This window comes from Diabrotica virgifera, chromosome 7 (genome assembly GCF_917563875.1).
Source record: "Diabrotica virgifera virgifera chromosome 7, PGI_DIABVI_V3a".
In the NCBI taxonomy this organism is placed as follows: Eukaryota; Metazoa; Arthropoda; class Insecta; order Coleoptera; family Chrysomelidae; genus Diabrotica; species Diabrotica virgifera.
This window is the reverse complement of record NC_065449.1, coordinates 29,132,234-29,150,385: the sequence shown is the minus strand read 5'-3', so window position 1 is coordinate 29,150,385 and position 18,152 is coordinate 29,132,234. Positions and strand designations below refer to the sequence as shown.

The 18,152-nt window shown below is 33.3% G+C and overlaps 1 protein-coding gene across 4 annotated transcripts in view; it reads right to left on the bottom strand.

The window, feature by feature from the left end:
• The window catches only part of LOC114328070 (uncharacterized), an 865,859-nt gene that overhangs the window by 580,774 nt on the left and 266,933 nt on the right, over positions 1 to 18,152 (bottom strand). For all 4 annotated transcript variants that reach the window (XM_050656308.1, XM_050656306.1, XM_050656309.1 and 1 more), the window contains exons 3-4: positions 16,818 to 16,937; positions 14,400 to 14,435 (exon numbers count right to left, since the gene is read on the bottom strand). In XM_050656308.1, coding sequence (XP_050512265.1) covers positions 14,400 to 14,435; positions 16,818 to 16,937 — 156 coding nt within the window. The remainder of the gene's footprint in view (positions 1 to 14,399; positions 14,436 to 16,817; positions 16,938 to 18,152) is intronic.

The following is an 18,152-nucleotide window of genomic DNA, read 5'->3' as shown; positions in this document are numbered from 1 at the left end:
AAAGAGTTTTATGCAGAGCTAAAGAAAACACGATTCACCGTTTTTTTTTCTGACCGGGATCTCAATCATTTATATTTATTTACAAATGAAACAATAAACTGAATATGTATTATTTGATCATTGTTCGAAAAATCATTAGAATATCTGGAGGTCGGGATATTTTAATTTCAAGAATACACATTTTAAAACTTAATTTGATTAACCAAGAAGGATTAATGAATTCTTAAGGAACCTAGAATACAAATATATTGTTAACAATGTGTACAGTGTGGATGTCTGAAGGTCACACCTGCTTTAAAAGTTACGTCGACTACTAAAAGATGAGCAAGGTTGAGTATAGTAAGTAAAGAATACGTATTATCTAACAAACAATCCAAGCTAGAAATGAAAATTAGAAATGAAGCAAACAAAAAACAAGAGATGTATTCGATTTATTTTGAGTACCTACTACAACAAAAAGGCCCGCTGGGTGAATGATCCTACAAATATTTAGTTGTGCCGATATGTTTTCATTAAAGAAAATGAACGGCCTTAAATACAACTATCAACAATATTACTATATTTTTGCTTTGTAGTGCTTCATAGTGCTAGAGTCTTGATTACTAGATTCTCTAGTGCTTCTTGATATGCCAATGACAAGTTATGGGCTTATGAATGTTTCTTTTGCCCCTCCCATGGCAAATAGGTCCGCTTTTTCGGTCCCTTCAATTCCAGTATATCCAGGCACCCATAGTAAACTTTCTTTGTTACTTTTTCCGATCCGAATCACATTATGAAGACACTTATAAACTAACTTGGAATCCGATTCGATTCCAGCGCCTTTAATGCCGCCTGGTTATCAGATACAATTTTTATAAATCTGTCCCTTTAGTTCCTCTTTATTAGTTCCTGCAGGATATCTTTACAGCATAGATTTCAGCTTGGAAAATAGTAGAGTGATTATCTAAGCTTTCACTAAGGCTTAGCGTTGGTTTCCTTCCGTGTACCCCAGCTCCAACTCATTCATCGGTTTTAGAGTCATCTGTATACCAGCATTGATCTGCCATTATGAGATTTTTTTAATGGACTCTCATTCGTTCCTTCCTGGAAAGAGTTCCAATTCAGTTTAGATTGCATTGCATCTAGTACCATTTCCAACTCTTGATGATTTTTAATTATCACTCCTATTTAGAGGTCTTTTGTTATCATTTAGACCACCATATTGGTGGGCCATACGTAATCATAGCTCTGGCTATAGTCATATATAGCCAAATATATTTACTTCTGTTTAAAACCAAATGTTTTCAAAGGGAAAGCTTTTCTTTCTTGGTTTAGATACAAGTTTTCCAAATTAACACAGTTCGTACATAAATTAAGAACTTTATTTTCAACTGTATGCCATCCACTATAGATAATACTTATGTACTTTTTTTCACTCAGTAGAAATCATGAATAATTGATTACCCTTTCTGTCGAGTTTTTGTTCAGCCTACCACTACCTATCGGGAGACAAACACCGCGAGACTAGCACAGATTAATATAATATAGTCACAGTACATAAATGGTCTTTTAAGCCAACCGCTCCGGCTACTGTGTTGATCTAGTAAGAGCTCCAGAACCGGCTCTAGGAGTAAATCGTCACACCGACGACCAAGTATTGATTGGTCGCTTTCCGGTTCCTTGCGGGATCGAGTATTGATCGATTCGGATCGAGTATTGATCCATTCGGCCACCTCTAACCCAGAATAAGTACTGATTGTTATTTCTCCTTGGTGTGTGGTGGGTAATAACTAATAATATCGTCCTTTTGTTTCAATCTTGATAGGATTAATCTTATATATTTTTCGCAGATAGCAATAGTGGATCGTAGCGTTGTCGATACATTCAACAGGATTGGTATTTTTTATATTGTACATATTACATGGAAGTTACTTTTATTTTGTTATTTATTTATTTCGAATATATTTTTATTTAAATTAAACTTTTGTTTTACTGAGGCTGCTGTCTAACTGAGCTACCCATTACACTGTAAATATAGTAATTAAGATTGTTTTTATATAATATTTACAGGACTTAATATATACATAATAGGGGTAAATTAATTATTATGCCGAGAGATACATTTTGCGTGTACCACCCTCTAGAAACAAAATAAATAAGAGAGGGAAGACCAATTTGAGTTAAGTAACTTCGGGGAGTTTTTGTCGCTCTTCAGCTTCAGTTTTTCGAGAGGAGCGAGGGATTTGGTTTTTAATTAGGGGCCGCTAAATTAATTGGCGCCTCGCGAAAGAGTATTTGTACGTCGGCTTTTTATATACGACGCGCCGCCGAATGTATTTAGATTACGTCATTATAATTTTAATGAAGATTTCGCCAAGTCAAAGATGTTTTAGATTGAAAAAAAAAATGGCACAGACGGTATTATGAAAAATTTTGTACCGGGGGATACGAAAATTATTTTAAAAGTATTTCGATATTTTTGGTTATAAATATCTGTTCCAACGGAACGTGAAGCATCGCTCTTCATCGGTTTACAGTTGGCGAAGAGCAATAGAGCAATAGGTAACAGAAAAAGACCAAATCTTCTCCATGGAATAAATACCATTCTTCTCCTCAATATTTGTGGTTAACAATCGATGGAATAGGGCAGAACTGTCGAGTTATGGTCGATATGTGCAGTCCCGTCATTTGTCGGTAAATCATCCCGGTTCAAAGGAAAATCGGAAGCTGATGCACAGCAGGTACTTACCCCTACAAACCTTCCGACGGGACTAGGGGCTGGTACGGCCAGTGTCGTGGTAATTTTACTATGGAGTGGTCTAACGAACTTGGGTTGGAATTTTTTATCATTGCATGAATTAACCCACTTACTAAAATTGCTACCGCCAACACTGGTGGCGTACAACAGACCAAACTAAACCCTCAATACTTGGCAAGCTCCATCGGAATGGTCCGACCTCATTTTGGGGTAGGTCGGGTATTTCTATTTCCTTTTTCATAAATTAACCCGATTTAAAAAAATTAAAGCAGTGGAATGTAAAAACAACGAAAGAACTCTTCAGAACCGTTGCCGACAGGGTTAAATGGGCCATGATGATCGTCAATGTCCTTAAAGGATGAGGCACATGAAGAAGAAATATTGATTAATATCGATGAAAATATCGAGAAAATATCGAGAATAATTCCTTATTGATCGAGTCACTAGAGAATGCTCCAATAACGGACTTAACATAAATGCAACAAAGACAAAGTTACTTGTAGTTAGTAAACAAGACGTCGGCCCTATGCAACTAATTGTCAGTGATGAATCAATAACAAAAGTTAACCATTTTAAATACCTAGGATGTTGGATAAACGAGACACTAAATCCGGATGAAGAAATTAAAACTCGTATAGAAATTGCAAGAGGAGCATTTATGAAACTTAGATCTATTCTGAGCAACTCTCAGCTGAACTTACAACTAAGAATCAAGTTCCTAAAATGTTATGTGTATCCTGTATTACTATATGGATGTGAAACCTGGATCATGAAGGTTAACATGATGAACAAATTAGAAGCCTTTGAGATGTGGTCGTATCGTAAAATGCTCAGAATATCTTGGGTTCAACGCATTTCAAACAGAGAAGTCTTAAACAGAGTAGTTCAAGGCGAAGGTGACTTAATGAAGATGATAAAAAAGAGAAAACTTGAATATCCGGGGCATATAATGAGAGGTAGCAGATACAGGATGCTGCAGTTAATACTCAATGGAAAGATCGACGGAAAAAGAGGAATTGGTCGAAAGAAATATTCACGGCTCCGAAACCTTCGTCAATGGACTGGCTTATCAGCAGATCAATTGTTACATGCCGCACAAGATCGAGAACGATATCGGCAAATTGTTATGGAAGCTACCCACGCCTAAAAATTTGGGCACGGTACTTAAAGAAGAAGAAGGATCAACTTAGGGTACGCCATATGCAATCGTGCGAAAGGAGTTCCTATTATTTTAATAAACTAATTCAATACCGATCATTTTGTCCTGTTGCCAGTTATGTTAATTACTCATCTTCATTCATCCCATTTAAAAACAACATACAGCCAATTACTCTGGTCTGCCACATATCTCACTCTCATTTTCTTATTAACATTCGTGTAACCTTCTTCTTTTTTAGATTCTTTAGACTTTACTTAACAATAGGGTACTGCACACCAAAATCCATTATCACACATTCATTCAAAGTTCTTTCAGATTAGAATAATTAAGTTTTTAATGCATATTATATACTATCCTTTTTCATCTCTTTCCTATCTTTCTTTCCATTTCCATTCATATCAGGCAACCCCCATTATTCAGTTATCCTAATTTAAATTTCACATTAGTATCTTGTTTTTTTACATGTGTTTGTTAATTCAGTTGGTCATATCTACCATATACGTTCACATACTTATACACTGTGTCCGTAAAGTATGGAACAAATTCTTTTTTAGCTAAACAGAGCATTTTAAGAAGTAATCCTGAAACACGTCGATTTTTGATTTTAATTTACCGTATTTTAAAATAATATTCTAATATACAGGGTGAATTACTTTCGAGTAATGACGTCACCGTCATTTTTTTAAATGGAACACCCCCATTTTGTCTCAATTTTCGGATTACTCTAGCTGAGCTGATTCCAAAAATGTATCACATGTTGATTCAAATTGGTACAGGGTGGACAAAAATACAATAGCTTTGTGTGTGTTCTTAAAGTAACGCGTTAGTTAAATTAACAATATTATCAAAAATACTTATTGTATTTTTGATATTTTAATTAATTTTTGATTTTAATTAATTTCTGATATTGTTTAATTTAATATTTTAATTTAATATCAAAAATTAATTAAAATTTAATAATATGAGCACACACAAAACTATTGTATTTTTGTCCACCCTGTACCAATTTGAATCAACATGTGATACATTTTTGGAATCAGCTCAGCTAGAGTAATCCGAAAATTAAGACAAAATGGGGGTGTTCCATTTAAAAAAAATGACGGTGACGTCATTACTCGAAAGTAATTCACCCTGTATATTAGAATACAGTAGAAGTAGAATCTGTACGAGAAGAGTGTTAAAAGTTGGTGTGAACACAAGTTGATTTGCGCTCTGGTGGAAAAAGTTGTTTTAGTACGGAAGTAAACATTGGTTTTTGGTGAAATTTTCACAAAGTGTGTGGTGAATTCAACATTTCAACTGTAAGTCATCTTTTTGTTAATTTGATGCACGTAAGAGAGGAGATTTGCAATAATATTATACAGAACAATATTTTTTTAAGTTACAAATTCAACAAACATTGAATATAACAAAAACGTGTATAATTAAACATTAATGAATATTTAATTACTGAAAGCCATAAATAAATTAGCAAACAGAAGTACGGCCAAATATTATGCGACGTTGCCGGCGTGTGCAAAATATCTGAGACCTTACCAAAACGTAATTAAAAATAAGAAGATAATAATAATAATAATTACTATTAGACACAGGTTACATTTTCCTATTTTTTGTGTATATTATAAGCTTTAAGTGAACTAAAAATATATTTTTCTCTCATTATATTGATAAATATTTTCAGTCTAGAAAACAAACAACAAGACAAATAGATGAACAACGAAGAAAATAAAAAAGAAGGAAAAAGACACAAACCGGAGCACGACAGCTCGATTGAAGAAGACAAAGAAGAGCAACATAAAAGCAAAAAAGCTCCAGACACGCGCATAAAAAAAGTAAGTACAATATTAACGGACATGGAGGAGATTAAGATATTGCTGAGCCAGATGAGGCAAGAAATTAAAGAAGATATCCTGGAAAGCAATAAAGATGAAATCAAGGATATGAAAAACGAACTGGAAGATATTAAGCAGAAGCTTAAGCAAAACAAAGCAGAAACAGAAAATTTAAAAAGAGAAGTAGAAAAAAAAGAACAAAAATGGGAGAAAGAAAACGAAGAACTCAAAAAAGCGTTAACACTCATGGAGAATAGATTAGAGAAGATCGATAAAGAAAAAATACGCAATAAATTAATCATAACAGGAATTCAGGTAGATCTGGAAGATGAAGTTAAACTAAGAGAAAACATACAAAAAATGATGGAAACAGAGCTGCAACTGAAAATAGAAGTTAAAAGTGCGTTTAAGATAGGATACAAGAAATGTATAATAGAAACGAAGAGCTGGGAAGACAAACAGAAAATACTGCAAGAAAAAGGTAAACTCAAATACACAAGAGACTGTAGAGAAATATACATAGATGCAGCGCTGACGTTCAAGGAAGCAAAGATACAAAAAGAAATCAGAGACATAGCAAAACAACAGAGAAGCAAAGGAGCAAAAGTAAAAATCAGATACCAGAAATTAGAAATAAATGACAAAGTGCTAAAATGGAATGCAAGAGAAAATAAACTTATAGAAATTGAAAATGTCCCAAAAAACTAGACAAAAGAGAATGGATGGATGAAAAGGAAACAGACAATGCAAACGAAGAGGTAAATGAGTCACGGTATATTCAAAATAATAAGAAAAATACAAAAAAAAGGAAGAGAATTAAAAAAATGACAAAAAAAATTGGAACATGGAACGTCAGGACACTGCTAGAAGAAGGAAAAATGGAAGAGCTAGCGACACAGTTGAAACAATACAATATAGATATTGCAGGAATTCAAGAAACCAGGTGGGGGGGACATGGAAAAATCGAAAAAGAAAATTATACAGTATGGTATGCTGGAGAAGAAAAACAAGGATATGGAGGAACTGCTTTTATTGTGTTAGGGGAAATGAGGCATAAAGTTATGGAATTTAAACCCATAAGTCAAAGATTATCATACATAAGAGTAAACAGCAAACCGAACAAGTTGTCCATAATAAATGTCTATGCACCCACAGAAAACAGTGATGACTTAATAAAACAACAGTTCTATGAAACACTAGAAGAAAATGCCGAAAAAATCCCGGGAGAAGATATATTAATTATTATAGGCGATTTCAACGCACAAATAGGTAAAGAAAAATGCTTTAGGGAGGTTGCAGGGGAAAACTCATTACATAGCACAACAAACAATAATGGAGAAAGATTATGTAATTTAGCAGCGGCATTAAACATGGACATAAGTAGCACGAGATATAAACACAAAAACATACACAAGATAACATGGATGAGACCAGGCAGTCTGGAGGGGAATCAAATAGACCATGTCCTTATTAAAAAGTCACACAAACAGTCGATAAATGACGTGAGATCTCACAGAGGGGCAAACATCGATTCGGACCATATGCTAGTGATTGCAAAATGTAAAATAAAAACAACAAAGAATGAAAGACGAAAAGCACAGGGAAGATGGGACGTAGATAAATTAAAAGATAAAGGAGTAAAAAGAAGATTTGTAAAAGAAGTAAATGTAGAGATGCAGTTCAAGGAGGAACAAGAAATGGAGGAGCAGTGGAAAAAAATCAAACAAGGAATAAACACTGCAGCAGAGAAAGTAGTTGGAAAAATGCAAAAAGAAAGAAGAAACAATTGGTTTGACGAAGAGTGCAAACTAGCAGTGGACGAAAAGAATAAAACAAGATTGAAATGGCTAAGCACAGGTAAAGAAGAGGAACGAGAAAAATACCAAGATCAAAGGAAAAAGACAAAGAAATTGTTTAAATCAAAGAAAAATAAAAAAGTAGACGAAATTATGAACGAGATCGAAACAGAAAATAAGAGACACAATTCAAAACCACTGTACCAATACTTAAAGCTAGGTAGTAGAAAACGGACAGCTAATGTAGCCATAGAAGCAGAAACATGGCAGAAGTATTTCGAAGAAATGTATCAAGAAACGGATGTGGAAGAAGAAAGAGAAACAATAATGAACCCGGAACAAGGTGAAGAAGAAGAATTGACCTATACAGAAGTAAAAGATACAATAGGCAAACTGAAAAACGGGAAAACAGCGGGAGACGACGGAATATGTGCAGAGCTTATAAAATACGGGGGTGAAGCACTATACAGAAAGATTTATGAACTAATACAGAATATATGGAATAAGGAAACAATGCCCGAAGAATGGAAGAAAGGAATTATTGTGACAATCCCAAAACAAGGAGACCACAGGATATGTAAAAACTACCGAGCAATTAATTTACTGAATGTAACATATAAAGTACTGACTGGTATAATTAGAGACAGACTAACAATATACACAGAACAAAGCATAGGAGACTACCAGTACGGTTTCAGAAAAGGAAGATCCACGATAGATGCTATCCATACACTAAAACAAGCGATAGAGAAAACATACGAGTACGACGGAGAAGCACATATACTTTTTCTAGACTTTAAACAGGCTTTTGACAAACTAAGTAGAAGAAAAATGATCCAAGACTTACAAGAGAGCAAAATACCAAATAAAATTATAAGAATGATAGAAATGACAATGCGAGATTCCCAAGCAACAATAGACACCGGAAGAGAGAGAACAGAAATAATAAAAATTAAAAATGGAGTAAGACTAGGAGATGCGCTCTCAACTGTACTATTTATTCTATCATTAGATAAGATAATAAAAAAGTTGTCAAACGCAGGAACTATAAATAAAAATACAGTACAAATAATTGGATATGCGGACGATATAACCATAGTAGCAACAGATAAAAAGGCATTAAAGAAAACCTTTCAAGAAATAGAAAACGAATCCAAACTAAGAGGACTGGAAATAAATGAAAATAAAACAAAATACATGAATGTAAGTAAAAAAAAGAAGACGCAACTGACAGAAATGACAATAGACGCACACAGCTTCGAAGAGGTTGAAACATTCAAATATTTGGGAGTATTAGTCAACAGAAGAAATGAAAGTGTAGATATGAAAAGAAGAATTCAAGCAGGAAACAAAGCATTCTACAGAAATAAAAAAATTTTCAAAGATAAGAAGATAAGCCGAAATACAAAAATGAAAATCTACAAAACGACCATAAGACCAATAGTGCTATATGCTTTGGAGACATTCACATTAACAGCAAGAGAAGAAGAGCAGCTGAAAGTTTTTGAGAGAAAAATTATGAGAAAAATTCTGGGACCAAAGAGGGAAAACGAAGAGGATGCAAGGCAATGGATGAACCACGAAATACAAGAATGGATGGGTCAAGAGAACATAGTAAGAGCAACAAAAGCACAGAGAATTAGATGGTATGGACACATAATGAGAAGAGAGAAGAACAATCCGTTAAGAGTTATAACCGAATGGATACCACCAGGTACAAGAACCAGAGGCAGGCCTAAACTCAGATGGAGACAACAAGTGGAAGAAGACTTAAGAAGTATGGAAATTAGAAATATAGGAAGCAAAATCAGAGAGAGAAGAATGGAGAAAGGTAGTGGAAACAGCGAAGTCACACCAGCAATTGTAAAACCAAAGTCAGAATGGGATGATCCCCCACAAAAAGGATCTTCAAGTGAAAACAGCTTCAGCTTCCTCGGGAGCGTACAGCTTGTATATATATATATATATTAGAATATTATTTTAAAATACGGTAAATTAAAATCAAAAATCGACGTGTTTCAGGATTATTTCTTAAAATGCTCTGTTTAGCTAAAATAGAATTTGTTCCATACTTTACGGACACAGTGTATATATTTCATATGGTTCAGTCTGTTCACTCCACTACCACATATAGAAATCAAACTCATAGTTCTCTATTTCTGATACTCATTCAATTTAGATTCTTCTTTACATATTGACATCAACCCACAATTTGACCTACATTAGTTAGCTCTCATTCTCTTGTTCATTCACTAATCACTTCGTCTGGTAGCCTATCAAGGTATATTTCCTCGAATTCCTTCAGTCCATCCAAAACAACATAAAGTCAATTAGATTTTGCTGTCACATAGTTTATTTCCCCTTTTCCGTTATGAAATTTATTACATACTTTTATTCATTCCATTACATTTTATTAAAATCATATCTTTGACACTAACATTTACTTCACTATCTGTATCCTTTAGTTACTTTCATTTTTCCACAATTCCTCTCCCACTTTTAACAGACATAATTAAGCAGTACAATAGTATGCTAATAAATTTAACACACTAAAATTATCGCTTTCTGCATATACTGTTTATCTCACAATACTCGAACCCTCATCTTGTTAGGCAACCAACAGTACATCTCATAAAAACTCTTAAAATTCTGAATTTTGGGTTTATTTAGCTTCTTATTCTTCCACTTCAGTCCATTAATTGTTTAGTATGTAGTATATTTCATTTTATTTAACTAAATTTAACTTTCATCTTGTCATTTCACATTCACAACCATGAAATTATACCCACATTAAATCTATAAAATCCATAAGTTTTTTTGGAATAGAAAGTTGCTAATTGAGACTTTAAAACAGATTATAATATTTTTAAATAATTTAAATTGCATTTTCCGATATTTATTAACAACCTTTACATTTTACTAAAAATCCAAAATCAAACTACACTTTTTAAGCTTTAACCAAAAATTGGCTTTATCTTGTCATGCCATGTCACTCTTGTGATATTGAATGTCCATTTCCAATTTTCTCAGTTGGTCTGTGCCCATTGAACTGGCAAGTACCTAGCATTTTCGAGCAGAGAAACATGTTGCCCTTTGAGCATGTATGTATTCTATTATATCTAACAAATATCGACTTGTAGTCACCATATTCTATTAAAATATAATATGTAAACCATATTATGGGGTTACCACTTTAAATAGTGTGCTAGTTTCAAACTACTCTGCAAACTGTAAGTATTCCCATATGTTTTTTCTTTCTAACAGTCACAATTTTAACTTTTTTTCTTTAATCTAACGTGGAAATACTTCATTCTATGCACTGAAGATGTTCTGAATTAGAACGAAAACGTTTTGCAATCCATTTGGATGACATTTTAGATAGTTTTTAATAAACGATTTTATACCACAATACAATTTGAAGTTTTTACTTCTGTATGAGTTTTTTAAACTATGGTATACAGCCAACTATTGGGATTTTCCCATTGATTTTAATTCAATACTGCGCCACTGTTGCCATATTTATCTCACAGCAAGTATTTTAAGAAGTATTCAAACTTTACAACTCTATTATATTTTGAGCTTAAATGGGGAATATGTCAGAAAATACAGACATCTTGACATGGATCGTGACTACTATAGTGCTATATGCTTTGGAGACATTCACATTAACAGCAAGAGAAGAAGAGCAGCTGAAAGTTTTTGAGAGAAAAATTATGAGAAAAATTCTGGGACCAAAGAGGGAAAACGAAGAGGATGCAAGGCAATGGATGAACCACGAAATACAAGAATGGATGGGTCAAGAGAACATAGTAAGAGCAACAAAAGCACAGAGAATTAGATGGTATGGACACATAATGAGAAGAGAGAAGAACAATCCGTTAAGAGTTATAACCGAATGGATACCACCAGGTACAAGAACCAGAGGCAGGCCTAAACTCAGATGGAGACAACAAGTGGAAGAAGACTTAAGAAGTATGGAAATTAGAAATATAGGAAGCAAAATCAGAGAGAGAGAAGAATGGAGAAAGGTAGTGGAAACAGCGAAGTCACACCAGCAATTGTAAAACTAAAGTCAGAATGGGATGATCCCCCACAAAAAGGATCTTCAAGTGAAAACAGCTTCAGCTTCCTCGGGAGCGTACAGCTTGTATATATATATTCAAACTTTACAACTCTATTATATTTTGAGCTTAAATGGGGAATATGTCAGAAAATACAGACATCTTGACATGGATCGTGACTACCTCCCTTGGATTTAGGATTTTAGTATTTAGCTGCAAAATTATTAGGATTCATTTGTAAGAGATTATTCCTTTTTGAATATATAATAAAGATATTGTATTGTCAAAAATTACGAAAAGTGGTACACCGAGTGGTGAATCGTAAAGCTGGGTCATAGGAAACTAATTGGGAAATTATAAACTGTTGAATTCCTGCTTCCATTTTTTACATCTAACATAATGAGATACTATTTGTAGAGGAGTAAAATCTGTAATGAAAACAAATGTTAAAATTTTGCAAAAATATAATGCATTTGTCAGAGCATTGTTGTAAAAGTTAGGCCACAAGTAGTGCAGAATGTGTATAACAGGTTGCTTTTAGTCGCAATTAAATTGGATAAACAATATTTGAATTGTCAAAATTTTTATTTTATGATTTATTGTTTACAAAGCAATAAAGTTAATAACGTTTTATTCGGGTAATAGTGCCAGTACTGCCAGATCTTTATTTGGCGCAACATATTCTAATATACAACGTCCAGGGATTTTACTGTTCTACCTAACCTACTTTTATTTTTTATGGTATACGTTGTGGTATACCTTCTCATCACTCTCTTTCTCGCCCCAACTTGTAGTATTTCTACATAAGGTTCTCTTTGTTAGACAAAACAATACTTAGTTCCTTTTTAACTTCAGGGAAACAACTCATTTCGTAACGGTGAGCGATACATTACACGGAATAAATATTTAATAAAGTAGTTCATTAATTTTATCTAATCGCATTAAAATCCGAATGTAGAATAAAAGCAGTGGCGGCTCATGGTAATTTAAAATGGGTGTTCAATTAAGGAATGTAATTATAGAAACGGTGAATAAAAGCCGCGGGCAATTGCGGCACAGGCGAAATATTTTTGGGGCCTCGCCCTTTTTTGTCTAAAGGACACCGCACACATCTTATGGAATATAATAATGTCACTCAATATATAATATCACACCCGCACAACCACGATGTTTTTTTTATATTGTTCAACTTTATAGCAACGTTTAAACTTTTTGTTTTTTATAGCACATTCTTGTACCAAGTTTATCTCCGGCCGAGGTGGACCATTCTTTTTTATAAGAAGTTGATTTTCAAAACTATTTGCATTTTCTTTTATAAAAATCCACTGAATAAGGCTCCATCATAAAATTATTAATATTGTATTTAAGATTTAACCGTATTTAACTAAATCCCACAACAGAAAATTCCAAACTGTGAACCGAAACGCTCCACTGGTCTCTGGGTGCACTGCACAAATCCTCACTGTTTTAAATAGGCGAAATGCTTTTTCACCGATTTTAAGATTGCTCTTTCTAACTACAGGGGTAGGTTAGTACTGGCTTGTTCAATTTGAATTCTGCACCAGAGCATAAGTATCTGCACTTGCCACGTGCATCCAGCGGCGTAGAGCAAATAAATATGGTCAATAAATAAAGTTATATTTTAATGATTCTATGAGCTTAAAAAATAATTTTAATGATATTATAATATTTATGAGATTTAAAAAACACTGTATTTTAATGAACTTTTATTGGGTGTTCACTGCACAAGTGAACCAATGGAGAAACCGCCCCTGATAAAAAGAAACCGGTAAAGTAATTGTTAGTTTTTATTGCTTGTACTAACATCATTATAATAGTTTTACGTGCAATGTCGGCAATAAACAATTGTTGCGGCATACCATGTTATTACTTGCTAATATTCGCAGCATGATTGCGATTATAATCCTCTAAGGCGAGTACATACATATTAAATTATGCGTAAAATGGAAGCTGTCATTTTCTTAAAGTCACAGTGCATAAGTTTCTCGTGATTCATTGCTAAATTGTAAAATTAGTCAAGCGTGGAATATAACGAAATGCTATTTCTTCAATAACACTAAATCTCACCGACTCGACTGTCTCTATAGAAATACTAATAAACCGATAATTAACGACTGAGATTAATTAACTGCATTTACCATGTAATTAATATAGCTAAGAGACTGGTACAAGAAAATAATGGCAATAAACAAGTATTGAGTAGGTGTAATTACATACTTTCACCATGGGTGATAATTTTTTGAATGAACATTTGATAATAAAGTAATTATGAAATAATTTTCTGACATGTAATGAGGTTTATTATACATAAGACAAATATAACACATCGATACACACTATCGATATCAGTTCGATTTCTCTTCGGTAAAATTTTCTTGGAGATCAATTATGGCATGGCAAGCCAAAATATGGCAGTGAAAGGTCTGGCAAATGAAGAGCAAATACTAACAACCACAGAAATGAATTTGTAGCAAAGATCCGCAGAAAGGTCATGGAAATAACGGATCATAAACAGGGGTATCAGAGATAATGATGGTAGTTCATACAACGGTAGTGGATATAAAGACAAAACAACTGATAATAGTAAAGACATGGAAGTAGCTAAGAAATCGGAACACAGAAATTGATAAAGATTGATGTCGAAGCGGTATTGGAACGAATACGTTGATGTGGACAGGCTCGTTTGGGAACAAGGGCATGTGTTAATTAAAAAATTTAGTAAATGGTATGAAATCTTAATATAAGTCAAAGTTGAAGTTAAAAAAAAAAATAAAATGGATATTAAATACTTACGATATATCCTTTTCCTGAGCTACATCTACTGCTTGCCTGTAACGAAAAATCATAGAATTAGAATAGTTTATGCGGGTATTGAGCTAATGGTGCGTTTACATATGGACCCCTTTTATACTTGATCTATCTAGAAACAAGACGAGCGTGCAACTGTGCATGCCATAAAAGAGAGACAAATCTCTTTGCACACATGGTCCCTAAAATGCTCTCATTCCCAGATTTTTTTTTAAGTTCTATGCGATTAAAATACACAAACATTATTTTTCATATTTTTTCTAGGGTTGCAATCAATTGAAAAATTTCAAAAAAATTCACGCGTATAGTTGATACTTTAACAAAACTTATCTATTTTTTATAACGAATGTAAATAACCAGAAATACTTTTTATTTCGAAAAAAGTGTACATATATCTTTTTTTTTATTTTGTGTTATCAAAAAATGTATTTTTTTTTATTTTTCTGTAAGGTGCGCCGCCTTTAAAAACCTTAAAACTGGGTGTGTGGGGGTTTTAGGGAATTTTACCCATTTCGTAGACTTCAAAATATGTCAATTTTGAAGTAAATGAGTCCTGTATGACATTCATTAATTTCGCGAAATACGTTTAAACCCTAAAAAAAAACATGTTTTTCAAAACTCACACAAAACCCTTAAAAGTCCTGAATAAGCATGGTTTCTTGGAGGGTTCAAAGGTGTTTCGCCCAATTTTTGACTGCCCTAAATGACTTATTTGCTTCAAATTATATAATACCTATAAACACCTTGATTTGATGTATTTTCAAGTCTATAAAATAAAGAAAACTTCCAAAACCCCCTAAAAACCAGTTTTTTGCTAAAATAAACATATTTTTTGATAAAATGCACAAAACAGAAAAAAATTAGACCTGCATCCATTTCCAAAAAAAAGTAATACGATTTTTTCGAAAAAAAAGCATTTTTGGGTTATGTACACTCAATCTAAGGGTCTATGAAAAATAGATAAGTTTTTTAAAACAACTCAATTTAAGATTATAATACGTGTGAATTTTTTGAAAATAAATTGGTTGCAATCCACCGAAAAAAGAAAACGAAAAAAATGAGGTTTAGGGGAGGGAGAGGAGTTGGCGGGTTAAAATTGAGCTGATTTTTTAATCACATAGAATATAGAATGTAAAAAAGGGAAAATGTATAAGGTTATATCGATCTGAAAAATTATAAGATTAACCCCGCCAAAAAACGCAAAACCCGTTAAAAACCTTAAAAAAAATGTTTTTTGGCCCCATTTTTTAATGTCTTAAAGGACTCAGTGACTTCAAATTATACAGAGAAGGCCAAAGAAAAGAGTCCACCTCGATATTTGGCAGTATTTATTAGATTTTAAGAAAATTACGAAACAGGTCGATTTTTAATCTAAGACACATTTTTACGGTAGATACATCTGTCATTTGTCAACCCCCTCCCTTCCCCCACTCCTTATTTTTAAATAGGGAATGGGGGTCGTGTGGTAGCTCATTTGAAAGGTTATTTAATTCTCTATTCAGTAATATAAACATTAACATAATTATTTATACAGGGTATTCAAGAAAAAAATATTTTAATTAAATTAATTGGAACAAAAAGAAGAATGTATGTAATTTATTTAACTCAAAATACATTCTATGATGTCACAAAACAGAAAAAAATGTTTTTTGAAAAACAAACATTGCTTTTCGCTTAACTTCAATGCTCAAGCTGCCACTCATCTGCCTCTTGGTAGGTTGAATATTGAATTTAAGCAACAAACAATGTTTATGTATGAAATAAACATTTTTTATGTTTTCTGCCAGCAGTAGAATGTATTTTGAGTTAAATAAGTTGCATACATTATTCTTTTTGTGTGAATTAGTTTATTTCAAAATAATTTTTCTTGGAGATAAATAATTATGTCAATGTTAATATTACTGAATAGAGAATTGAATAACCTTTCAAATGAGCTAGCACACTACTCCTATTCCCTATCTTACAATAAGGGGTGGGGGAAATGGAAGGGAGGGGGTTGACAAATGACACATGGATGTACTGTAAAAATGTGTCCCCCTTAGATCAAAAATCGACCTGTTTCGTAATTTTCTTAAAATCTAATAAATACTGCCAAATATCGAGGTGGACTGTTTTCTTTGGCCCACTCTGTATATTCCTATACGCACTACGTTTTATAGACAAGTTTTGTAAAAACCTCTCGAAAAACATTTACCTACCGAAAAAGCATAATAAAAACGAAAACGTGACGTTTTTGGGGGGTGAAGGAAGGGAAGGGTGGTGGGTTAAAAATGCACAGTCTTATTTTTTAAACACATAAAAGGTAAAAAGAATTAAAAAAAAAATGAATTCTGAAAGTTATGGCATTTTGACTATCTTTCGGGGGTACCTTTTGATTGATCCTTATTGATATCAAAAACTTACATCGCTAAGTCGGTCCCTCGAGCTGTCAGCATCTCGTGGAGCCACCGATGATCCAGTGAGACGCTCTGAAGCCCTGCCACTGTCGTCGCTAGTAGCCGGGTCATGGGTTAACGTCAACCCCTGAAACAAAAGACACATTGTTAAAAAGTGAACATCAAATTTAAAACAATTTTATAATTGAAGAAAACACATGGTCCTTCCAAAATAATTGATCTTACATTAATAGATTATTACCTGAGTTGTTCTACTTGTAATACCATTCATTTTGAGAGCCTGACTAATTTTTTAGTTTCAATTTCGACGGAGATTCTTAAAATAATATAAAAAATTTTATTGAGCTTTAAACTGAAAGTACATCGAAAACATGCAAACGAAAAACGTAAGTAATCAGTGAAAACCATTAAGTTCACAGATGCTTTCAGTTTTTTTCCTTACGGTGGAAACGTAACATTAACACGAACCCTTTTTGCCACGACAATCGTAAAATAAAAAATCAAACATATCGTGACAGCACGTTTTTGCCTTTTATTTCTCTTTTCCTTGGCAAGTAACGTAAACCTTTTATGCCTTTGGGTAGCTATGATCCGCAAATCAAATTAGAACCTCAGTAAATCGTCTGATAAAAATCTCGAATATAATCTAACCTCAAACCTCTTCTACACATCTAATAAACACGCTTGTCAGTAACAATTCACCACATAATTTATAATGGCACGTTCTCGCAGGACCGTACTAGATATATGAAGGCCATTTGCGAACATAGTTTTATACCATTTTCAGCAAGAGCCTTCAAAATTATATTTTTAAGATGACAAACTCCAATTGGAATACATAATGAAACGATTCGACGATGATAAAATGATACAAAAAGAACTACAGGAACAAACAGGGCCGAAAATAATAATGTGAGAATTAGAACAGAAAATTAGAAATGCAAAGACCGCAAAAGCAGTAGGCTCAGATCAGATACCTATTGAGCTAATTAAATGCATTGACGAAGAAAATAATAATGTGAGAATTAGAACAGGAAATTAGAAATGCAAAGACCGCAAAAGCAGTGCCAGTAGGCTCAGATCAGATACCTACTGAGCTAATTAAATCCATTGACGAAGAAACACTGCATATACTTTTAGATCTGTTCAACACAGTATATACAACAGGAGTTATACCCCAAGATTGGTTGCTGTCCACATTTGTAACACTACCAAAGTCAATACATGCGACAGAATGCTCCCAGTACAGAACAATTTCTTTAATAAAGGTCACACACTTAAGATATTCGTCAAAATAATACACGGGAAACTGTACAAAAACATTGAAGAAGATATAGATGAC